This window comes from Crocodylus siamensis, chromosome 3, assembly GCF_052110815.1.
Source record: "Crocodylus siamensis isolate JL-2025a chromosome 3, ASM5211081v1, whole genome shotgun sequence".
NCBI lineage: Eukaryota > Metazoa > Chordata > Crocodylia > Crocodylidae > Crocodylus > Crocodylus siamensis.
The window spans coordinates 173,352,577-173,378,330 of NC_143397.1; the positions used below are offsets into that span (position 1 = coordinate 173,352,577).

General features: G+C 43.1%; 1 protein-coding gene across 1 annotated transcript in view; it reads left to right on the forward strand.

Annotated features, from left to right (window-relative positions):
* The first annotated feature begins 3,923 nt into the window (after positions 1-3,923).
* The window catches only part of COLEC12 (collectin subfamily member 12), a 176,882-nt gene continuing 155,051 nt past the window's right edge, over positions 3,924-25,754 (forward strand). The window contains exons 1-2 of the mRNA XM_090039769.1: positions 3,924-4,130; positions 23,712-23,762. Coding sequence (XP_089895895.1) covers positions 4,124-4,130; positions 23,712-23,762 — 58 coding nt within the window. The 5' untranslated portion in view covers positions 3,924-4,123. The remainder of the gene's footprint in view (positions 4,131-23,711; positions 23,763-25,754) is intronic.

The following is a 25,754-nucleotide window of genomic DNA, read 5'->3' on the forward strand; positions in this document are numbered from 1 at the left end:
ATGTTACAGACTTTCTGTGGGACTATGAGGAAGTCCTAGCATCTTTGTCCCCCAGTTTTCATTTGTAAAATGGAGATAACAGCACTTCCAGTACAGGTAATGGGCACTATATAGGTACCTAAGAAGTAATAGTGCCTTTTAGCTTTGGGCAGCTTGAATAAAGCTTTTTGGAGGCATTCTGAGTGTGCAGATTTTTATGAGAATCCATTCAGAGTTTGACTGTGGAAGCCTTAAAAGCACTTGTTTCCAAATTCAAGGTACACAGGATACATTAGTAAAAGCTGAAAAGGGCTGTACAGTCCAGTGTTCATAGCAGTGCTTCACTATGGTGTTGTTTATGTTGATAATAAAAGTTGCAAAAAGATGTTGTCCTTGTTGCAACACAAAGTGGAGGATAAAATGTGAGCATATATACATCCTTGCTGCAAGTTGTGCCACAAATATCCATAAGTGTTTGCAAAACAATACCTATTAACAGTTTGTCCTGCTTTATTGCTAGCTTCTCATTACTGGCAACTGAAAATGGGAGAAATGGGGAGAATACTGGAAAACAGCTCTGTATGGCATTATCACTTGTCTTTCTGTCTGCATTCCTCAAGTGTGATACTCAAGGGCTCCTACTTTAAAATATATACGTAAGTGTATGTATATGTACACACACAAACTATTTAATGTCAATAATCCTTAGAGCCAAGGAACCCAGACAAAATCCTTCTCATTCCCTTACACAAGATACACTAAATATATTTAATTTGGTTCCTCTGTTTTCAGTGATCAACCACCTGTACAAGAAGCTCACATTTGATAGTTTCATAAATACTTGAGTTAATGAGCACTCTGGTAATAATGTTCAACAAACTTTACTGTCAGATACTGGAGTCTGAGTAGGGGCTTCAGGAGTGTTCAATGGATAAAAAAGGGGGCTACTTAGGTCAGAAACTCTGATAAATAAATGGTTTATTACAGAAAACTGGGTAAAGTTCTAATATTTTTTTTAAAGCTTTATCATTGCTAATATAGCTGTGCCTTTTAAAAGCTGTATAAAATGAGTAAATGTCAGCAGAGGATAATGAGGCTTCTAAAAAATATAATTACTTTCCATTCTATATACAATTTAAATGGATTTATAGTTTTACAAGGTGTGCTTTACTGCCTGGTATTATGGATTGTATTTTCCTAGTTAGCTGGAAATGTAATTTACTAAACATATAAATGTAGGATAACCATATATAATCATGATTTTAATTTTTTTTTAATTTCTGTAAATTCCACATGTGTGTTGACAATTTAGAGAGATCTTTCATTAGGTATTACTTCTTATTAAACAAAAGCAAAGAGGGTAGGTTTAGGTTAGATATCAGGAGGCGCTACTTCACGGTCAGGGCGGCTAGGGTCTGGAACCAACTTCCAAGAGAAGTGGTGCAGGCTCCTGCCCTGGGGGTGTTTAAGAGGAGTTTAGATGAACATCTTGCTGGGGTCGTTTGACCCCAGTATTCTTTCCTGCCATGGCAGGGGGTCGGACTAAATGATCTGCTCAGGTCCCTTCCAACCCTAGAAACTATGAAACTATGAAATATATATATAAAAACTACAATTCATACAACTCGGATGGTCAGAGGACATACAAACATCTTTAAAAGCATGAAGTGCTACAATAGACAAGTTTTAATAAACACTTTAGAAAAACAAAACTATGTATTAACAGACTCAAGCCCTAACTCATGTCATCAACATCTAAAAAACCTTATATGTATTCAAAATTCACAGTATTTCTTCAAAAGAATAGTTTTTGTCTGGTTCCCCCTAACCACCAATCATATCACTGCACTCATTGCACCACTCAGCAGTCAGTGGTTTATTTGCTGTCATGTTCCTAAGGTTGCTCTTCTGACAATTGCAAATGTTGTCAACAAACACTGCTTTTGAGGATTTTTCAGCCTTCTTGCAAATTCCAGCTCCTAGGATCTTCGGTAATCTGACTAATTTTAAGCAGCATTAATTCTTTTAATATCATCCAAAGCAGTTCAACTACAAGTCAGATGTAGTTCTTGTGTTGAAAAGAACTAGACCACTTAAAAAATCCAGAGCCCATTAAAATCAGTGGAAAGATGCCTGTTTGGAATCTACTCTGATGGGCTTTGGGGTCAGGCTTTAAAGATCTTTTAATACTGGCAATTTACTACATAGTAACACAGATTCCACAAACTCAGAAATTAGAAGTTGACTCAGGATCTCATTTAAGCTAAACATCTGAGCATTAAATATTACCAGTGCTGTTGCCTTTCAGATGAAAACTCTCATGACAGCCAAAATTCAGCAAAGCAGGTAAGCACATGCTCAAAGCTTTTAGGGCTTTTGGTTGGACTAGTGTTTTGCCCTCTACTTTCAAATGTTTGAAAATAAACTGGCGGAATATACATAAGATGGTGAGTGTACTTTGTCTGATAACCAACCCCTGATCTAAAATAAGCAGGTGATTCCTGGACTAATTACATGCATATGATACCCAAATGTTTTTTGTAATTCTGTGGAGAAAAAAAGATAAGGGACCTGTCATTTCTAAGCTAGAAAAATGATGATTGTCTCAATTGGAGTCAACAAAGGAGACTGCCTGCATTGAAAATATTAAGACTTTTTTGTGAACGGCAAGGGTTTTTATGGATGGGATCTTTTATTGGACTAACTGTGTAGTTGGGAGCTGGTATAATAAAAAATATCACTCACAAAAATCCCTGCATCTAACACTTTTCCTGGGCCATCGCTGTTCCAATGTCACCCCAGCATTAGCACAAGTCTTTATTTTTAAACTTTGCATTAGGGAAATGACTGTTTTTAAAGTCTGACCCTTAGACATGCCAAATGCCATTTGACTTAATACTGGTTTGGCTCCAGTATTTGGTCCCCCTGTGTTCAATGCTTTCCTGATTACTTTTAAAACTAACTAGACTGTGCACCACAGTTTTCTAAGTAATAGATGGCCTCTCTGGGCTGTGGGCTTTCTGAGAAGACCCTGTACAGCACAACAGTTGCTTTGGCTGGCCCTACTTGTGTGTACCCCTAATTTTATAGATGCCATAGACTTTAGGGGCTGGAAGGGACTTCGTGAGATTGTCGAGCCCAGCCGCCCTGCTAGAGGCAGGGATCAAATGATCCCAGTAAGACAAACATCCAGATGCCTTTTGAATGAGTCCAGTGTAGGTGCTTGCACCATTTCTGGGGGAGTTTGTTCCAGACCCTGGGCACTTGGACTGTGAAGAAGTTTTTCCTTATGTTCAATCTAAGTCGACCTTCCAGGAGTGTGTGGCCATTGGACCTTGCTATCCCTTGGGGAGCCCTGCTGAACAACTATTCTCCCAGGTCCTGATGCAACCCCCTTATATCCTTGTAGGCTGCCACCAAGTCCCCCCATGAGCCTTCGCTTCTCGAGGCTGAAGTCCCAAGTCCCTCAGCCTTTGCTTGTAAGGCTTGCCCTCTTGGCCTTTGATTACAGGGGTGGTGGCTCTCCTCTGGACTTCCTCGAGCTTATTGACATCCCCCCTGAAGTGGGGGGCCCAAAACTGGACGCAGTGCTCCAGCTGCGGCCTCACCCACTGATGCCGATGGCCAGGAGGGGACAAAACCAAGCGGCAAAAAAACACTTTGTGGGAAAGCAAAGATCTGCCACCGAGTCCCTAGGAAGCTCCTATGTCCCCTCCGTGGAGCAACTGCCCCAAGCCCACGCCTGAGAGGCCGGCGCGCACCGCTCGCGCTCAGGACCCGGGGGGGAGGGGGAGGCCCGGGGTGGGGGGGGGCGGCATGAGGGGCCAGGCAAGCGGGCCAAGTCCTCCCCCGACGCCGCCTGGCAGCCTCGGCCCTGCGCGAGGGAGGGAGCGGGGGAGGTTTCGAGGCGGGCGGCGGGAGGGAGGGGCAGGGGCCGGTCGGGGAGTTCAGGCGGGTCGGGGGAGCGCCGGCGGCTCCGGGTGCCGGAGGGTGCGCAGGAGAGCGCGGCGGACGCAGGGTTGGGCCCTCGCGCGGACGGGGCTGCAGGCAGGAGGCTCCCGCGCCCACCATGGGAGACCAGTGAAGGAGCGGAGCGGAGCCGCTGCGAGCCCCGCAGGCGCCGCCTGCCCCCCCGGCTGCCAACATGAAAGGTAAGGGCGGGCCGGGCCGGGGCTGCGCTCCCTCTCGGGCCAGCACCTCCTGCGGAGCCGGGGGGAAAACCAGCCGCGCAGGGGAGTAGAGCCCCTTCATTTCTGCGCACGTCCCGACCCTTTCTTTCTCCTCTCTTTTGCCCCGCTCCCTTTCCTCCTTCCTCTGTCGTTTTACCCCCCCCCCCCCAGCGTTTTGTGATGTTCTTACTGCTGCCCCTGCACATCTGGCAGCGATTAGGTGCCAGCTGAGGCTCACACGGGCTTGTGAAACGTGTTTGGCACCGAGAGCCGCAGGCTGGAAAATATTTTTTTCGCCTCTGCAAAAGCCGAAACTTTTTCTTCGCCCCTCTCTGCTCCTCCGGAAAAGCGGCGCCCAAGAGGGCCCAGGTAGGGCCGGGTGCCCAACCGCCTGAGGGAGCGGGGCGAGGGGCCACAGCTCTGGGAACACCCGGGCACGCGCCGGCAAGTTTCAGAAGCTCTTGGGAGTTTGCAGGCTTGGACTTCAGCTTCTCTAGAGGGGCCACCATAAAGGAAGGGGGGAGGGGATAACCCTGGTTTGGGGCGCTAGTTTGCAAGGTGCAGCAAGGGAAGTTGAAGTTGGATATTAGGAAACGTCTCTCACTAGGAGAGCAGTAAAGCACTGGAACAGGTTGCCCACCGAGGTTTTGGACTCTCCATCCTCGGAGGTTTTTAAGACCCGAGGTGGGATGATCTAGTTGGGGCTGGTGCTGCAATGAGCAGGGGGTTGGACTTAGATGCCCTCCTGAGGTCCCTGCCAACCCTCATTTTCTGTGCTTCTAGATGCCAACAGGCCAGTAAACATCATGCTCCTTACACTTAGTTTCCAGAGCGCAGGATAGCCAGTGATGTGATTCTTTATTTCCTTGCCAGAGGAGCTGCCTCCAGGGAGGGGAGAGTGAGATGTATTTATTGATGTACTTTGTCAGACCGTGAACACAACTTTAAAGAACTTCTGGCATTGTGCCTCCCTCCCTCCCTCCCTGTCTGGGGCCTGTAACACTGATGATATGGCCATCATTTTTATTTCTAGGGCCAGAAGTTTTGTTGCTTGGTACCTGGTCATAACTAGCCCCCGTGGAACAACAGGGACAGAGTAGAATGATGAGAAGCTTTTACATTTGAAACCAGTGATAGTTACTTAAGCTCTTGAATTCTTGTGTTTCTCCTTGGGTTGGCATCAGTGGCATGTGTTTATTTTCTGCCTGTGCCTGCTTGGGGAGAGGGGGGAATTAAAGCAATATTAGCATAGAATTTTTGAGCAGGCGGTTAGACTAGATGACCTCCTGAGGTCCATCCAACCCTCATTTTCTATGATTCTAGGATTTCTTATCTTGATGAATGTTACACTGAACACAATGATGAACCCATTGAAACCCACAGGAATTTGGCCATTGATTTAAATGGATACCAGTTTTGGTCTGATATGGTCTGTGGGTCTTTACCCTGGAACTGCTGCTTTTTCTCTACTAAGTGGAGAAATGGCACTGTGGAAGAAGGTATAACTTCTCCTATAAGACACTGCTGTTGATTCCAGCAATGCTTCACACCTTTTTATACTCCCTAACCACTCTGTTTCTCTAAGTGATTCCCTTTCCCCTCCAAATCATAGAAACCAATAACAAACCTTGTAAAATAAAATCTTTACATTACAGTGTTAATACAAAACTTCCTTCAGCCAAGACATCAAATCAACTGGTACTGCAAGAGTTAGGGAAGTCATAAATAGGTACTGCAGGAGTTAGGGAAGTCATAAATACTGCCAAAGTAAATTTTGCCTCTGTATTTTTCACATTGCTCTTTAATGTACATATTTGGATTTCCACATTCTCTGTCTAAACCTGGTGCTCGTAATAATTCTAGGGCTTCAGAACTTGATGGGAACACACATATACCTCATGAATAACAAGTTGACCCATTCAATGCAGTTGCCTCTCCACCTTTATCTACACTCTCTGAATAATGGAACAGTATCAAAAAAATTACAACATTAGATATTTGTAAGGAATAAATTATATTTGCCATTGCTGGAGTTCTTAATGTTTCAAATCAGTCAGATAAATTGGACCGCATGTTTAATTTAATGATAGTTTCAGTTCCAGCAAGCTAAACTGTACTCATAAACCTTGATGCTTTTTAAACAACAGTTCAAATTATTTATAAAGGGATTTGACTGTTTTAGGGTTCAGCTGTATCTTTACCTAATAATACTTCTCAGTTTTAAAAGTTTTAAGTATTTTATGAGTTATGAAGTGGTATTTGTTACCCAGGAGACAGATGAAAACAACTTTCTCACTCAGACAACAACACTTTCAAAACCATCGGGTCTGGGGTTTGTTAAAACAGAGGATGGAAATGCATATTTCAGAACTTCTGTTTACACCTCTGTAATAGTCTCTGTAATATCATGATTTTTTTTGTCAAGTATTTGTGCTATTTGAATGCTTGTTTTTATTTTGATGAGTACCATATTAAAGCACTCAGAAGCAAGGCAAACACCGAAGTTAAGGTTCTAGGTTCTATATGCAATTACTGTTGCTTGGGAAGCCAAACTTTTTTGTAGTATGTTGTTAAGAAGTAGTTTAGCAGGCACTGTTCATAAAGTTTGTTTTTGTGAGCCCTGCTTGGCTGTCATGTACAAAGCTATGGGATATTATGTGTCTATGAAAGGTTGTGGGAGGGAAAATGCCTGATCTATCATCTGAGAAATAGCATGTAACCAGAATGCCCTCTCCTGTACAAAGTGACCTCTCATCTTAAGCTCTGCACACTCATGTAAGGCCAGATTCACACCGATATAATCCCACCTAGGTCACTAGGTAGGCCAGAGTCATCCCTGGTGTTCTTGCCTCTTCAGAGCCCTGGTTCATCATAGTGCATTGGCTTGTGTCGGGAAACTTTGGCACACAATTTTTTTAATGGGCCAAGCCAATATTTGTCTTATGCAGCACATGACTGGATAGTTAGTAAGTTATGCCTCCCACTCTATCATAATTACAATAATTGCTGTTATGCTTCTACTCAGGGCCATGGGACATCTAGGAGGAAAAAAAAATCTTTGTTTTCTTTCCTTTTAAATAAAAAAAAAAAAAGTGCACCCATACTTGCCAGACATGGAGTAAAAAGGCAGCCACTATTCCTTTATAGCATTGGACAATCTTTCTTTAAAATATAGCCTCCACTCTTGCCACATAAAGACTATTTTCCTGCCAAATTTCAGTTATTCTCTCCCAGCTATTTTTGGTCCTTGAACTGTTTTTAAAGACTAAAGGAGGTAACAAGAGTTTTCTTTTGTTGGAGAAAAGTACATCTCTTCTTATATTCAGAAAAAGCCGAACTGACTTTCTACAAACCAGTCTTTCCTGGAGAGAGATCAAGTTTCCAGAATTTATTTCAGTACAACATGTAAATGATTTGGGAATTTTGCCATTAGCAACTGAAAGGAGTAAATTTGGAATAATTCAGTAACTTTAATTTAGCCTTCCCCTTAAGACAGTATTAGTGTGTCTATACTGACATAACCAGACAAGACATATATTTACACTGTCTTGTAAATGTGGCAGTGGTTTTATTGTGGTCTTAAGAGTGATGCCAAGGAGCATAGCCCTACCTACCTGCTCTTGTTCCACTTAATCTGTGCCAAATCTGGAAACAATGTTGGATCTAGCCTGAATGCATCCCCTGCCTGCCTGCTTGCTGCTGCTGTCCAGCATGCCAGATATGGGAGCTTGAGAGTAGCAGTGGGGTTGCTCCTTGATGGCTTCACTGCCACATTTCTGGGTGGGGGCATCTGGAATGGAATTGGGTAGGTACGGTGTGTTTCTCACAATCACCATAGAAGCAACTTAGGTGTACCCTGGCTGACCTATGCTATGCATATTCCAGGACTTTACCAATAGAAAGGCATGAGCAGTACACCAAACTAAATACAACACAGAACAAAAACTAAGCTGTGCCAATATATGGTCATTATATCATGAATGAATTGGCAGACTATAAGGGTTATTTTTAAGTTTGTTACACATAGCGGGAGAGGGGAATCTTACATTCATGAGTAGGGAGGATATTTTTTTTTGGCAGTGTAGAGAAAGGCAGAGTGCCATAAGATGGAAAAAGAGGGAAAAATATAACTGTTTGGACATAATGCAGTTAGGAAAATCACTGTATTAAATTAGTATGGAAACTAAAAGTTACATTTTTAGAAATTGTATATGGTAAATCTCTATATTCTGTTTTCCATAGGCTTGCAGAACTGTGACTAGTGTCTCCAGGGGTCTCTGTGTATGTTGAGAGAGTTAGTAATTAAATATTTAGGCCCCTTAGTCTTTTATTTTCTTTTTATTCCATTTTGCAGAATCCAGTGCCATTGCTCTAGATTGCCAGTGATACAACAGAGTTAAATTTAGCAGGACTCTGCTCCCCAGCGCTGCTGCTGGCTGTTGCAATGGAGCAGAGGTGGTGGTTGTTGTGGCAGAGCAGAGCCCGCCTTCTCCCCTGCTGCCTGCCTGCTGTGGGCTCAGCTCTCTGTGGCTGTGCCCACTCCCAGAGGGGTAGGGGAGACCTGTGCCCCCCAGATCTGTGCACGGGGTGGGGGTGGGCACAGGCTGTGGGCTCCCGCCCTGCTGCCCTCTCCCAGGGCCTTTGCAGTCTGGCAGGTGTGACCTGGCACTGCAGGGTAGAGCAGGGCCACGCAGAAAAGCTGCTTGCTGCTGAGAGCTTTGCACTGCACTGCCCTGGTGATGTATCCCCTGCCTGCGTGGTAGCAGCAAGAGGCATAACCCCACACTGTTGCCTCTGCTGCTGCCGCGCATGCAGGTGATGTGTTGCCAGGGCAGTGCAGAGCTCTTAGTGGCAAGCAGCTTTCCTGTGGAGCCCCACTCTGTCCTGCAGTGCCAGGTCGCACCCGCTGGACTGCGGAGGCCCCAGGGGAGGGCAGCAGGGTGGGGAGACTGACCTCACAGCGGGCAGCCTACACCTACTCCACCTCTACCCCATGCACAGATCTGTGGGGCACGGGTCTCCCCTGCCCCCCAGAAGAGCACTCGGTGGGGAACCAACCCTATTGTGTCCCCTGGATGAGCCACCCACAGCCCTGTCCTGCTTCCCACTGGGGCCCTGTGGCTGTGCATTGCAGCCCCAAGCTCCGAGACCCACGCAACTGGGCAGCAGCCCCAGTAACTCCCTCCTCCATTCCCATCTCCCTCCACTTACGTGCAGGAGCTGCTCTCCAGACTGCCTGGCGGCCATGTGCATGTGTGAGTGTGCACATGCACATAGCAGCCCCTGCCTGATTGCCCTCCTCCTGCCCACTCCCAGCCCTTTGCAGGCTGGAACTCTGCCAGCCTGAAGAGAGCTCATTGCAAAACAGCAAAATCCACGGTAAAGGAAAAAATCCATGCTTTTCTCCATTTTTCCATGGGATATGGAAAACCCAGATCCCTTGTTATGATTCCTAAATTATTTTTTTCTTCCTGATTGTAGCAAAGGTGTGCTCATAGGTCTAAACATTGCTGTTTGTTTGAAATGTAAGATAAAGAGAGAAACATATAATTGTGTTTAGAGACAGAAGGTGTTTTCTTGCACAGTAAGAGGAAGAGTAAAAATAGAATAATTATAATTGAAGAGCACTGAAATATGGGTGAAATGAGAGAGATTTCTAAAAAAAACCCAACCCCCCCCCCAAATATTAGTACACTATCATCTCAGAAGTTGCTTAAGATTTCTACTTTGATAAAACAGATGTGACCCTGTGGTCAAGCAAAACTAAAAAAAAAATAAAATCGAAGTTTCTATTAGGCATTAGATTCATAGATACTAGGGCTGGAAGTGACCTTGGAAGATCATTGAGTCCAGCCCCCTGCCCCAGGGGCAGGAAGTCATCAGGGGTCATAGGATCCCAGCAAGGTAAACATCCAAATGTCTCTTGAAGGTGTTCAAAGTGGGTGCTTGAACCACCTCTGCTGGCAGTCTATTCCAGACCTTGGGGGCTCAGACAGTAAAGAAGTTCTTCCTTATGTCCAGCCTGAAACGGTCGCGGGGGAGTTTGTGACCGTTGGACCGAGTCATCCCTTGGGGCGCTCTGGTGAACAGATGTTCCCCCAGATCCTGGTGAGCACCCCTGATAAACTTATAGGTGGCCACCAAATCACCCCTGAGCCTGTGCTTTTCCAGGCTGAAGAGTCCCATGGCTCTCAGCCTCTCATCATAAGGTCTGTTTTCCTGATCTTTGATTATGCGTGTGGCTCTCCTCTGCACTCTCTCAAGCTTCTCCACATCCTTTTTGAATTGTGGAGCCCAAAACTGGATGCAGTACTCCAGCTGCGGCCTCACCAAGGCCGAGTACAATGGAAGAATGATGTCCTGGGATTTGCTTGAGAAGCATCTATGGATGCAAGCCAGCATTTTGCTCGCTTTACTAGCTGGAGCATCACATTGAAGGATCATGTTCATCTTGTGGTCAATCATGACCCCCAAGTCCCTTTCATCTGTAGTGCTAGCCAGCGTAGCACTGCCGAGCCTATAAGGATGCTGCAGGGTTTTTTTCCCCAAGATGGAGAACCTTGCATTTTTCGGTGTTAAACACCATCAGGTTCTCATCCGCCCATTTGCTGAGCCTGTCCAGGTCAGCTTGGATCACCCGCCTGTCTTCTGGTATGGAAGCTTTGCCCAAAATTTTGGTGTCATCGTTGAACTTGGCCAATCCGCTTCTGACACCAATGTCCACATCATTAATGAAGATGTTAAACAGTATAGGCCCTAGGACAGAGCCTTAAGGGACCCCACTGGTCACAGCGCACCATGATAATTGACTTCTGTTAACCACCACCCTCTGGGTCCTATCACGGTGCCAATTCACCAGCCAAGGAATTGTGGTGAGGCCGAGGCCATAGTTAGCCAGTTTCGCCAAGAGGTGATTGTGGCATACCAGATTGAAGACTTGTTTAAAATCAAGATATATGACATTGTTCTCTTCTCCCTGGTCCAGGTGATAGGTCACCTGGTCATAAAAGGAAATAAGATTGGTCAAGCAAGACCTACCTGCAACAAACCCATGCTGGCTGTCCCTTAGGCCGTTAAGAATGGCCTTTTTGATAAACCCTTTTCCAAGACCTCCCCAGGATAGAGGTCAGGCTAACGGGCCTGTAGTTTGCCAGATCCACTTTCCTCTGTTTCTTGAAGATAGGCACTACATTGGCCTTCTTCCAATCTTTGGGCACTTCACCAGAGCACCAGGAGGTCTTGAAGATCTGTGCCAGGGGCTAAGCTATGATGCCTGCCAGCTCCTTGAGTACTCTGGGGTGTAAACTGTCAGGGCCTGCTGACTTGAAGGTGTCTAGCCTCTCAAGGTGTTCCTTCACAAGGTCAGCACTGATGCAGGGTAAGGAATCTCCCTCACCCAGGCCTCCCTGTCCTGTAATGGGCAGGGGTGTCCCATAGCACTGGTGAAAGACCAACACAAAGTACCTATTTAGCAAGTTGGCTTTTTCCTGGGTGTCAGTTGTCCCATCTAGTTTAGCAGGGGTCCAATGTTGCCCTTGCTTTTCCTCTGGCTCCCCACATATCTAAAAAAGGACTTTTTATTGTCCTTGATATTTGTAGCTAGCTGGAGCTCCATTGCAGCCTTGGCTTTCCTGGTTTGCTCCCTGCAGGTCTGGACCAGTGCAGAGCATTCCTCCTTGGAAGTGGATCCAGTCCTCCATCCTTTGTAGGTCTTTCTTTTTAGATGGAGGATGTCTTCTAATTCCCTGGAGAGCCAAGAGGGCTGCTGTTCCCTTTTGCTGCCTTTCCTCTGAGATGGGGTAGACTTTGCTTGCGCATTCAGGATTGCTCCCTTGAGGAGCAACCACTTGTCCTGAGCACCCCTCCCCTTTAGGTCCTCGCTGACAAGTCTTCTTAGCTTGTCAAAGTCAGCTTTTCTGAAGTCCGGGACTTCTGTATTGCTAACTGACTTGCCAGATTTACGGTGGATGGTGAAGGTGATCAGCTCGTGATCACTGTCACCCAGCTTCCCTTCAGTCATTAGGTCACTGATTAGGTCATCCCCTGTTGCCAATACCAGGTCGAGCAGTGCTTTACTTCTCGTTGACCCGTAGACTTCCTGCATCAGATAGAGCTTGTCCACGCACAAGAGAAAGCTTTGCGACCACTCGGATTTGTCCAAGCGCTCTTTCCACGAGATATCTGGGTAGTTGAAGTCTCCATAACAACTATGCACTGGGAGCATGCAGCCTCAGCCAATTTCCTGGCAAACTCCTGGTCAAACTCTTAATCCTGGGTAGGGGGTCTGTAGCAGACTCCCACCTTTGTGTCCCCTGTGCCATGTTCCCCATGGATTTTAACCGAGGGGGTCTCCAATCGTCCACCCTGGGTGCCAATGTCAGCTTGCAGGGACGCATAGCTTTCCTTGACATAGACCCCCTCCCCTTTTGTCCACTCTATGTCTCCTATACAGGGTATAGCCATCTATACCTGTGGCCCAGTCATGGATGGAGTCCCACCAGATCTCCATTATCCCTATGACATCATAATTATTTGTGTTTAGCAGGAGGACAAGTTCCTCCTGTTTATTCCCCAGGCTCCTGGCATTTGTGTACAGGCATGCAAGTGTCCCTTTGGGGGCCCCTGCCTTGCCTACAGCTTGTTCTAGGGTGGGCCAGGGGTGGGTTCCCTTAAGTGTCTTGGCCTGCTGGCTTTGCAAGGGTTGCTCAGCAGGCCAGCAGTGGCAGTAGTTCCCCTGTCCCCCGGCAGGCTTAGTTTAGAGCCTGGTGGAGCAGGTCACCCAGTCTGGCTGAGAAGAGCCTAGAACTGCATGGGATCATCTTCATGTGCTAAATGTTAAGTTACACACGTGCAGGCTCAGCATAACATAAATTCTCTTTGAGATTAACCTGCCCCCTTCTAAAACTGCAGCCTAGTTTGGTACCTAAATTGGAAGTGAAGACTGAGATGTGACTGGGAAATAAAGTGAATGAATTATGGAAGGCACTGCAGCAATATATTCAGAAAAGTATAGCCCGTGCTCTAACTCTGGGAAATAAAACCTATAAAATACAAGTGGTAAAGTGATCATTTTAAGTTCATGAGGAGGAGCAAACTCATCATATCATTATTCTGAATTATGATTAGATTTAAAATTCAGGCATGAGATTCTAATAGTTAAATTCTGTCTGACCTTATGTAATGCAGCCGTCCCTGGTCTCACTGCTGGTGGACATATGTCAGTACTAGGCTCCAAGAGACTGCTTTTGTTTGTTTTTTGTTTTTGTCCAAGAGAACAGTCTTCAGCATGTGCCTGGCAAGTAAAATTCTTTCCTAAACCTCCAGTACATCATTATGGATAGATATCTAATTTAAAATACTTGAGGGTTTTTTCTCTCCTTTTGTTCTTGAAGTGGATTATCTATTTTATTGGGTAGATCAATGGGGGATGAAACTTGAGGTTTAGATGATACAAATAATTGGGAATGGGGGTATTGAACTTCATCTGTTTATTCCTGATAATTAGTAGTGTTATAGTCATGCTAAGAGCTCACTAAAATCCAAGGCCCATTTTACAAGACCCTAGACAAATGCAGAATAAAAATTGTAAATCCATTTACAATCCAAGGAGTCCAGTCCAAACAAAGGGCTGGAGAAAATTAATTACATAGTGGTACAAACATGCCATATTAATGACTTTTTTGTTTTTAATTTTGGGGAGAAAACTGGGAAATGCTGTGGTGAGAGAGGAAGGGCAGCTTGGGAAAACAGATAAAGTAAAGAATTTGTGAAGGGTGGAGTAAGGCAATTGGTGTTAACACAGGGGAGAGACTGTCCAGAGTAAAAGCTGTAGAAAACCAACTGAATACTGATGAAGTCATCAGCATCCAAAGCCTGCAGCTGCTTCTCTCTGCTCTTGCTGGCTCAGTTTAATCTCTAGTCAGCATTTTGAAACTGGAACAACTTAATAGTGAATAAAATATGTTAAAATCTGATGAGTTTTCAGCAACATTTAATAAAGATATTGGTGTTCTTAGTGCTTTTATTTATGTATAGTTATTAATATTACAGAAAAACCCACAAATACATGAGTTGGCACCTTTAGCAGTGTCCTAAGAAAAGGGAGAGATATGAATTTAATTTTTTTTCTACCGGAGACACGCAAGATTTGGTGTGAGAAACAGTGGTATAGAATTTGAGGAGAACTTTACATTGGCATTGCATGTACTCTCTTTTTAGTGAATTAAACGATAATTCCAGTTCTCAGTTATCGAGGTAGCACTGTTCAAAACTGTTCTTGATAATAATAAAGAGTATTTTACAGAACTACATAGATATAGAACTGTACTATTTCCATGATATCAGTGGGAAAGACAGAGCCCAAGCCACAAAAACTCCTTGAAAATAAATTTTAGAGAAAAAACACAGTGAGTGTCATTTGTTGCTAGAAGTTAGTAGCTATTCAAATATGAGCTGAAACCTGGCAGCATAATTTTCAAGCCTAATTTCTCATTCCTGATCTATATCTTCACTTGGTTTAGAAATTTGGTGCTGAAATATTTGTGTACGTATGTTTTGTTTTGGGTGGGTGGGGTGGGAGTTGGTATTTTAGTCTTTTCATTCATTCTTTGGTTTAAAAGCCTGCAAATTCAAGTTTTACCCTTGCTTACATGTGCCCAGTGTTGTAGACCAGGGCTGGGCAACTCTTTAGAACATTAGGCCAAGCACTTGTGACCCAGGTGCTGTGGGCTGCTGATTCCCTGCATCTCAAATTCCCTCCCTGCTCTGCTTACTGAGTGCCACTGAAAGCCACCGGGATTGGTGGATTCAGAGCTGAAGGCACAGAGCAGAAGATTTTAATGTGACCCCTTTAAATTACTACTTTAATTTGGCTCCTTTAAATTGGTCATCCCTCCCGCCACATCAGACCTGCCAAGGCTGGATCCAAGATGGCCTGTGGGCCATAAGGTACTGAGCCCTGTTCTAGACATTGTTGGATTCTGTGCATATATGATCAAGGTGAAATTTTGCTCTAAAGTTTGTCATATCCTCAATGTTATTCATTGGGGAACTAGTGTTTTTCATTAGTTTAATATTTAAATGAGCGAGTTATCTGCTTTTGAAAAGCAGTAGCTCCACATGTATATTAGTAGCTTTCTGCAACACATTTTCTGTGCCAAGAATGACATCTACAAAACACAGGGGTATGATTATAACAATTCCTCCAAAATGGTATTGGATCCAAAGAACTTTTGGATCTGACACACTTCCAGTGGATAGGGAGGTATGGGCTGGTTATGGGCCATATGACTAGGACAGATTTGAAATCCTTCCTGGCTCCAGCTCGGGTTTTTTAAATTGGCTTTGAACTGATTTGCAAGTGGCCCATGATTCATTTTTTTTAAGAACACAAAGCAGTGTTTGCTGGCAACCTGTTAAGATATGGTTGCCCCAAAAAGCCTCTCAATTTTTTTTAACCTGAGCCTTTTCTTCACATTTTCTTCCTAAGGCTAGGAACAGAAGTTGCATGTAAACTGGTTTAAGTCATCAGAAACTGGTTTAAACTTGTAACGGAACAGAAGTTCAGTATACATTAATCCATTTCAAAATGGCTGAAACTGGTTGAAGATAAACCTGGTTGAATGTAGTAGTATCAGACTTAACTGATTTGTGTCAAACTGGTTTATGAAACTTATGTCTCAGACCCCTTTCTGGTTTAAGTTAAATCAGAGTCCCCCAGCATCCCAGCATGATTTCCAGCCCTGGGCTGGACTGTGTTGTCTGCTCCAGCAGACGAGGGTTGGGGAGGGGGCAGGGAAGGCAGGGACCCTTGGCTGATATCTGGGTCTAGGTATCTCCCTGGATAACCCCCCCTTCTCCCAAGTACAGGGCTGCCCTGCCCTACTAAACTTACTGGAAATTACTGCTGGCTGTGACTGTGGACTACAAATTCCAGAGCCACTGGGAAGCAGGAAGAAGTAATAAACAACCCTGCAGCGTCCTGCTGCTGTGATTCTGGACGACAAATCCCAAAGACCATGGGGGGCAGCAGGAAGAGGAAGTGAATGCACAGCCCATGCTGGCTATGTGCGATAGAGTCATGCTCTAGCACCTCCTGGCTTCTGGCCTAAGCCACTGCAGGGACGCGGCTGAATTTCCTGAATCAAAAGTGAAGGTGTGTCCAGTTGCTTTTCAAGTTAATCTCTGCATCTTAGACTAACACAGAGACTGAATCGATTCAGCCTTGGGATTTTGGGCTGTCTGTACTTAGCCTAAATGTACCTGATCTCTTCCTATCACATTCAGCTGTGAAGCACCCATTACCTTCAGTGGTTTAGCACTGAGCCCTGTGTGAAGATCTGGTATAAAAGATAAAGATGTATCACTGGTGATGCCTGTCTTTCAAATGATTCATTCATTCTTCCTATTTGACATTCTTTGTGTGTGTAAAGGTTGACTAGTTACCCCACACTTTTTTAGCATTAACCATCTTACTGATTGGTCTCCCTGTTTTTGTACATCTTTCTTCTGGTAGATCTCCAGTTGAAGCTAATAGATGCTTTGCCTGGGCAAAAACCTGTTTTAAATTAGATGTTCCTCTTGTTCTTTTTTCTCTAGGTTTGCTGTCATTCTCCTCACTAATAACTGAGAGCTCTGTAAGTCACACCACTTATAATAGGTAGCCAGGTGCACTCATTTTAATGCACTGAGCAAGTTAGCATCGCACAGGGTTTGACCAAACCCTGAAAGTCTTGTTTCTGGGTTCAGTTTAAAATCTTGAAAGGCAGTTTCTTTTATTGGTGATTTAATTGTCATGATCAAAAATCTGGATGGGGTTTCCATAAGACACTGTTCTTCGAAGACTGACCTGTCTTTTACAGTGTATTTTTATGTTTTTAGAGGATCAGGCCAAACTTAGACAGGAAAACCCCTGCCAGGCTATCAGTTGTGTGAATGAGGTAACATTCTTTTGCTGTTCTAGTGATTCCACTAGAACAGCATAAGAACTCCAGCCTCACAAGGAATAGTCTCAGTTATGGCTGCAGCCTCCTGCCCTAGTCAGAAGTCAACTCTCTTCAAGCCAGATAGTGGAATGTTGTGGCTGCTTTAATGTCACATTACTTTCTTCATTACCATAAAGGAAATTATGCTCTTTATATTTGCCACTTAAGGAAAAATTGTATTAAGTTAATATATATATATAATTAGATACTTCCAAAGTACTTTTAATATAGCCGGTATCTAACTTACACATAAGTAAGAAGTTTCAAAATGAAGGCTTTTGTGTTCTCAAATGCTGCTCTGTAATAGCAGCAAGGCTCCATTGAAATAATAGGACTGTACAGCTATAAGTAAACTCAATACCAGTAATGCTAAACACAGATGGTCAAAAACCATGAGTCAGGACCCTAAAATTTCTGATATTTGCTTTCAAATAGTGACATTAAAATAATAGGGGTTTTTTATGCTTTTTGAACTTTTATGGTACCCTGGCATAGCATTTTCATTCTTTTCACCGCAATCAAGAGGGCTAGAAATTGTTTTCATGGGAAGGATGGGGAAGAAACTTCCTATTTATTCATGACTCCAGGAACCGTAAATTTAAGAAAAGCTCCAATTTTCATATGAGTCAAGATGCCCCAAAGATGTATGACAGCTCACTTCTCAAATTTTAGTTCAACATCATCTCCAATATAATTACACTATGTTGCTAAATATATCATTATAGTTATTGTTATTTTTTAAATGAAAGATTGCTATTCTGTTTGCAAATAGGGTCATAGATTTGAGTAAAACTCTTAGTAGTAGTTCTGGGTAAGGGATTGCTCAATGTGGGAAAATAAATAATCCTGCCCCTAAAAAAGACATTATCTGTTCCTAGAGCACAAGCACATGGTAAAACTTTCTTTAAAAAAATTAATATATGTTCTTTAATTAAAAAAACCACAAAGACTTTTTGACAATTTTTTTTCTTGCACACTACATTTTTCCTTCAAATATAAGCATGCTTTGTAGTTGAGAAAGATAGTGATTAATTATTAAGACTTTTTAACTCGAGGGAAAGAAAACTGTAATCTTCAGTAAACTACATTGTGCACTGTTGCAAAAATAAAAAAAAAGTGGTCCAGGAAACTCAAAATAAATCTTTGGCAATGCTACTGGGCCTAAGCAATTAAATTACTTTCAGTCCATGTAGTATTTTAGGGAAAAAAGTAAAGCTTTCAGCAAACAAATATAGCTAATTAACTATTTGTAATTTGTAAACTTCCTAGATTCTTCAGCATTTTTATTGCACTCCACTAACATTCAGTGACTTGTGACTTTGAAAATGGTACCTTGGTAGTCGTATCTATTCCTTCTGTATATTTAGGCTCAAATCTGCTTACATTAATGACAAATAATGTTTTTCATATTAGTACTACAAAGCCAAGACTGAAAAAAGTGTAGGTGGAGGTTTTGGGGAGGGCAGAAAGAGATCTTATTTCATGTGCATCTTTGCCAATTTTCATTTCAAAATTGGCAAAGATGCATACCTGTTTACAGAATCTCTATCACATAGGGTGATGTATGAGAGTCCTGTTTCACTCGCAGGTTATAAATGAGTTTATAACCTTCTTTCTAATGGTCCCTGTATTTTGTAAAATAAACATCTGATGTTTACGTTATTTAGAGAATAAATATGGAACTCCATAGCTCCATATTTTAGTAACAGAGTGAACTATATACATCAAGTACAATTAGTTTTTTTATCCAAAACAAAATGCATATATCAACCTGCTAGTTTTTTTCTTTTATACAAGACCTTGAGTAGAACTGCAATAATAAAATAAGAAAACTACAACAACTAAATAGATCAGCCATAATTCGCTAAAAGGGTCTAAACTAGGGATGTGAATAGTTAAATGATTAATTGTTTAACCAATAAGTTCAGTGATGAGTGGTTGGCTTACCAGTTATCCTTTAGCTTGGTGCTGGCGCAGTCTGGCAGGCAGGGGAAGTCACACAGTACCCCAGCAGGGATCAGGTGGCAGCAGTGCCCTGGGGAGGAGAGGGGAAGGAGGAGAGGAAGCAGGACTAGTACCCCAGCCTAAGAGGAAAACAGGAACAGCTTAATGATTAATCAATTAAGTGATTAGCTGCTTCTTCACAGGTGCTCCCTCCCTCTTAGCACAGGATTTCACCTGGGCTGTGTTGTCTGGCTAGGCTTGCCCCCTTCCCGCCCCTCTTCCCCCAGTCAAACAGTCCTGGGAGCCAGGAGCAGCTCCCAGCAGCAGCTGTGTCTGCGGTGCTGTGTTATCCATTAATTATTTAATCAGTATAATTAGAGGAGGTTAAATGAATAGTTTTTAAACAATATTTAGTCTAAATAGCATACGGACAGACTTTTTTCCTATAGAATAGGGTAGCAGAAGTACATTCTCTACTAGTGTCCTATCCTTCCAGTGCCTACTGTTATCCTTTCCAGCAGAACTCTCCTTCATAGTTTTGTCTACCAGGTTCCTTGAAAAATTATTTTAATGAGTCTCCAGTGGTTCCACTGGTAGCAGGAGTGAGAGCTCTCTTTAAACGAGGGATGAGCAGTTATTTCAGGTGGAGGGTCACTTAACAAGTTTTGGTGAGCTATCGAGGGCCGCATGGCTTTCCCCACCCCTTGACAGTTGCCTTGCCACCATCTTGGGACCGGAAGTCCCACCCCTAACCCCTGCCCTTTGCCACCGGAAGTCCCTCCTCTTGCCCCCCCCCCCAATACTCCTCTTGGGAAGGTGGGATTGCCATCATAAAACCAAAAAAAATCAAATCATACACTAAACATCAAACACCTACTATAACATATATTAATTTTATTACAAAAAATATTTTGTCATGATTTGTGTTTGCATAGTATACAATTAAAAATAAGCTCTTCGTTTTGTATATTGTGTGATATGTGTATGTATGGGGGGTGTGGCTGTGTGTGTGTATGGGGGGCGTGGGTGTGGGGGGTATGGGGGGGTATGGTGGGTGTGGTATGTGAGGTGGGTGTGGCCTATCAGGTATGTGTGGTGTGTGTGTGTGTGTGGTAGGATGTGGGGGGGTTTGGGGAGGTTGTGTATATATGGGGGGTTGTGGGGGCAGGGTATGGGTGTGAGGGGGAGTGGGGCCCCCCACACTCCCCCAATAGTGCAGCAGCAAGGGGTCCCGCAGGCGGGATGAACGTGCTTGTCAGGCCAGATCTGGCCCACGGGTCGTATTTTGCCCACCCCTGCTCTATACTCAGCATCCCTTTTTTAGTTGGTCTGCTTTTTTTCTTTCCATGGTATCCTGGATTTTTTCATTTCTTGGTATGGCTTTGTGCCTTCTGATTAAAGTGCCACCTATGTGCTTTCCTTCAGTCCACATTTTGTAATAGGAGCAAAGGCAGCAGTTTCTTACATAAAGTAGATATTTTTATATTTAGTTTCAACATAGCACAATGATATAAATTTCTGTCCAAAAGATGTACAGGCATTTCTCATACCTGGGTCCTTCTGGATTTATTTCCCTCAGTTGTTTCATTGGTCCTTACAGGAGAAAAATTTAGAAACAAAATAGAGTTTATTAACCACTCCAGATGCGTAATTAGAAACAGAAAATGCTTTTTCTTCTGGGCTGTATTGTAGCCCCATCCAATATGTCCATCAAGACTGTTTATCTTCATGTTCGTGACCTTAGTTTTACCTTCCAAGGCAGGCACAGTCTGTTGCTTCTGAGCTTTGTTTCTTCCAAGAGTTTGCTGATCAAACAACTTTCAAGTTATCTTTCTTAGCAGCAGCATTTTGAATGGATTGCAGTGGCTGAGCTTATGAGCTTGAAGTCCAAGAAAAGGATATTACAATATACATGGTGCAAGATGATTGGAGGCCTGGAATTAGGAAGTGGGAGCAGGGAAAAATGGTCAGACATGGCAGATGTGCAGAAAGCAGTGAGTTAGGGTCTAGTCGAAGAGGAGACCAAGGTTAGACTCCTGAGCAACAAAGAGGGTGATTACTATGATTAAAAAGGGTGGGAAGAATTGAAAAATTGGGAATCTTGGGCTGAAGTCTGTTTCATGCAGTTCTTCCCATTTGATAAAAAGGACAGTATATTTCTGAAGCTCTGAGTAGTGAACAAGGAAGCTGTTTTGTTTTTGTTTGCATACCGATTTGTTAGTGTTCACCATGGGGTGATCTTCATCTTTGCTGGGTAGGATTCTCAGTGTTGGAATCTGCAGAATTTGGGAGCTTTGAGAAAAACCCTGATAGTGGTTTCTTTGGGCCTTAAAAAGCAGCTATGTTGTTTTAGGAAGTAGACCTGAGTTCTGGCATTTCTTAGGCGGCTGCCAGATGTGCAGGTAAAGGTGCGATGGGATCTGATGGATGATCCACACAATTGTGCTTCCTGCCATGCCACATGTTATACTTTTACTATTAAAAGTGATCGGAAACTGCTCTCTACCTGTAACAGAAGAGAAATCAGGCACATAAAACTGGTCTATGCCTGTAACAACAGAAATTCAGTACACACAGACTGGTTTAAAAATGACAGAATCTGATTTAAGGTTACCCCTCTCCCCTCCTCCACCAAAGGACAAATGTGTGTTCTGCTTGCTACTGATATAAACAGTGCTTACAGAGAAACAGGTAACTTAGATCGATTCCACCTAGGTCCAGATCGAGTCTTTTCCATAGCTATGGAGAACAGCATATATAGTTGGGTGCAGCACCTGTAGAAAATGTTGTGTAAGGAGTTTAGATAGGGTGTTTTCCACTGTCTGATGAATTTTGTGAATATTCTTACCATGTCAAGCAACATCTTCAGCAAGTCTTCTGGGAGCCTTTGATATTTGGAAGTTTATAGATCTGTTTTCTGATTATACCAGATCAAGTAACTTTTGAGTTGAAATCTTTCCCAGTGCTGGATGGCATTTTCTTCATTTTTTTCCCTTCTATAACTTTGTCCTCAGCAGATGGGGGTGAGCCAGATAGACAGTGAAGGCAACTTGCATGTCATGGGTCTAGAGACTGGCATCATCTCCCAAAAAGAATAAATTGAGATGAGCCATTGGTGAAGATGTGGGATTGCTTTGGATCCTGAAGCATGGCAGAAATACTTGACGCTATCTGGCAGGCTGCTAATACTGATTTTGATGTGGGAAGGAGTGAGGTTCTATTGCAGTGTAGTAGAAAGTGGTGCTGCAGATGGATGGCTGATATTCAGCCATATCATCCTTGGCTTCTGGGATTCTGTGGAACTGATATGGAGCTGGTAACAGGAAGTATAGGAGAGGGGCTACCTTTATTTTAGCAACTGGGGTTAGAGAAGAATAAAGCGCTGCTTAGCCATGGCTCCAGACTCAGAAAATTCAGCTGCTGAGCTTGTCCTGAGTAGCTAAGAAAAGGGCCACACTCTTCTTCCTGGCTGTAGGAGGAAGGGGACAAATGATTAAGGAAGTTTACATACATATACACCTATATATGTATACATGAGAGAGTTGTGATATGGTTCTCAGATACAGTCACAGCTACTTTTTTGTTTTTTTGTTCCCCAAAGGAATGGGAGACCTGATTCCCAGCCTCCTATTCTCCACTAAAAGCCAGATGAAAATTTAGGGCACCTATACCCGTGCTCCCGGTGTTTTAATTAGAGTAGCTCTTGGGAGCCACTCTAATTAAAATGCATACAGTGTCTCATGTATTTACCATCTCTGCTCTGCAAAATGTCAGTGGGGGCTCTTTAACTAAAGTCCGTTTGATGAGGTTTAGTTAAAGTGTCCCCACCGCCATTTTGAAATATGAGGATGCTGAATACATGAGATGCTGCTAGCATCTGGAGTGTCCTGATTAGAATGTTCCAACAGACTCGATTAATCGAGTCCGCTCCAACACGCTCTAATCAGAACATGTCAGAGCACATGTAAAAGAACCCAAAGGGACAAAACACACTTATTTTGGTACCTCTCTGAGTTTAGCCAGCTTGTCATTTCTGTTTCCCACACCTTAATGGGACTGACCTCTCCAAGTGAATATAGTGGGCGTGAAAATGTGAGACTTACGGTTTTGGCATCTAAGTCTTTATCTTCCCTTTTTTTACAGAAAAAAGTGCAGTACGTAATAGCCCAAGCTTGCCCAAAAGACCTTGTCACCCTTAACTTGGAAGGAACCCTGCTTTCCTCTGCTGTTTAGAAAACAGTTAAATCTCTGCCCCTACTTATTCTTTTGACTTGCTGAAGCTGCCAACACAGATACTCTAAGTGCCAGTTGTGGTGTGTTTTGTGAATAGGGACTTGTCTAGTCAAGTTTATACTTACACTGCCAGAATAACCATCATATGAGACAGTTTGTGGACTGAATTTCTTCTGGTGACACAGGAAACAAACTCCATGTATCAGCCAGTAGCCAAAGATTAGAGTAGATGAGGAGTAGTGGCAAGAAGAAAATTTCAGTGATCTTTTTCTATGCTAATGATCAGCAATATGTGTTAAAATCAACTGAACTCTCAAAGACAAGGTTCAGTAGTTTGCTTGTAGTATGCTTGCTATGCATCCTAATCTAATCATGGTATAAATCTGTTTCTCTCCCTCTGTAGACGACTTTGCAGAAGAGGAGGAGGTGCAGTCCTTTGGTTACAAGAGGTTTGGTAAGTAACAAAGCATCTGTTATTTTGCTGTTCCTGAGTTAAGGTCTAACATTTGTTTTAAAGCCCTTCACTGGAAACAGTAAAACAAGATATGAGTATATGGTAACCACTGGACCAAGACAGATATGCAGAATACAAAAGGGGCTTGGTATGACCTTATCAATAAGCAGCATCCTTTAGAAGTGGTCTTCAGCTAATTGAAGTTTTTAAAAGGTTTTTTTAAACTTCCTTTCACATTCCAAGTTATTGGTTTTTATCTTGTTTTCATAAATACTTCATACAAAGTCTGTTCTTCAGCACTAGTGAATTGCTGCTGATAGTTAAGAAAATGGTATATTAGTGTACCTCGTTCATTTCGTCTTGGCAATCACTCATTCCTTAGGCCTATAGAAGACTATTTTAGTTGTCAGGAATAGCACGATGGGAATTATAATGGTTCCAGGAAGACAACGTGACACTTCAGCTAGAGTTTCTGTATATGTCCTTCTCAAAAGATGGAAGTTATCAAGGCAGAAATAGGTATGGTGCCTGGTTATTCACCATTTAAAACAAGCCCTAATAATAATAATAATAGTAACCTCATCACCATTTCATTATTTGCTTCTGATTTTAACACAGTGCAACATGATAACTTATTAATAGCTATGTATGAATATTCTTTACTAATCCTACAATATCAGTTGTCACCTTTTTAAAAAAAACCCAAACCTTTATTGAAATGATTATGGAGTGCATTGGAATCAGTCCCATACAAGTCTAAAAAGGGCCAGAAGCTTCTGAGGCTATTTGCTGTTCTCGTGGGATAACCTTCTCCTTGGCAGCCAACCTTGAAGGCATTCTTTGCCCTCCCAAGGTCAAGGGCCACTCCATCTAATTATCACTAATGTCATGGTATTGATCGTGTGGAAGTCCTGAGCCCAAGTGTTGCTAAATGCTGGGCAAGATATTTTTTTCCTAGACAAGCAATAGATAATAGCCCATTGGGTCAGACTTTTGGGGGGCCTGTGGTCCAGAGATTCTTTTTTGTTTGGTAGCTGTTTACAGGTAGGTGAAGGTTGTAGTACCTATCAGGCAAAAAACTTACCTTATATTTCTGTCCTTCAAATTATGCATAGCAGTAGGGAAAGAAGTGTCCTCCATCTATATCTACAATCTGGAACAGGAGACCCTTTAGTTGCCCCTGTTTTCAATGGGAATGGGAATTTAAATGATGTATATTAATAAGGCCTCTCCCCAAAATGAGGAAGAGGTTAAGGAGTTGTGGTGTTTGGGAGGTGAGGATTGCATTTGATGACCTCTTCTGCTGAACTACACTACAGTTGCCTGTGGCTGAGCTTTATGTTGGATAGGTCAGCTCACTGTATAGCCAGCATCTGTGGCTTGGAAAGCCTATATAGCTGTACATACTTTCTGCTGGATTAAACCCTAGAATTCCAGCAGATTGTAACTGGTTGTCACCTCCAGCTAGGAAGAGTACAAAATTCAACATGAATTATAAAAATAGTTTCCCTCGAAGTTGCATATTTGCTATGCAGATTCCTTCAGGGTATTCTTGCAAAGGACTGGAAAGTTTTAGTGTGGAAGTCCTCATGTTCTTGTAGCAGTGAAATAGTGTAGCATATTAGGTACATCTTTCCTCCATGAAAACAAAATTCCAGTGTTCAGGGAGGTTTTCCTGACATCTGCAGAATCTGGAAATAAAACCCTAAACTGTTCTTTGGTTTGGAAGAACCATATGTAAGGGGAAGGCAGGAAATTTCATGTGCATATCCAATACTCACACTGTGGTGGGAATTTTATAATCCTCTTGCATCCCATTCAAATACCTTCTTGAAATATCTACATTATTTGTTGTTTTCTTTCAGGGAGGCAGGCAAGAGGAGTAATTTTTCAAAAAGAACTGCCAGATCTGAAACTAGCCACAGCCTTCTCCTTCATGCTCGCTATGGTAGCAGGGAAAACTTGCTTTGCCCCTGCTTCAACCTGCTATTC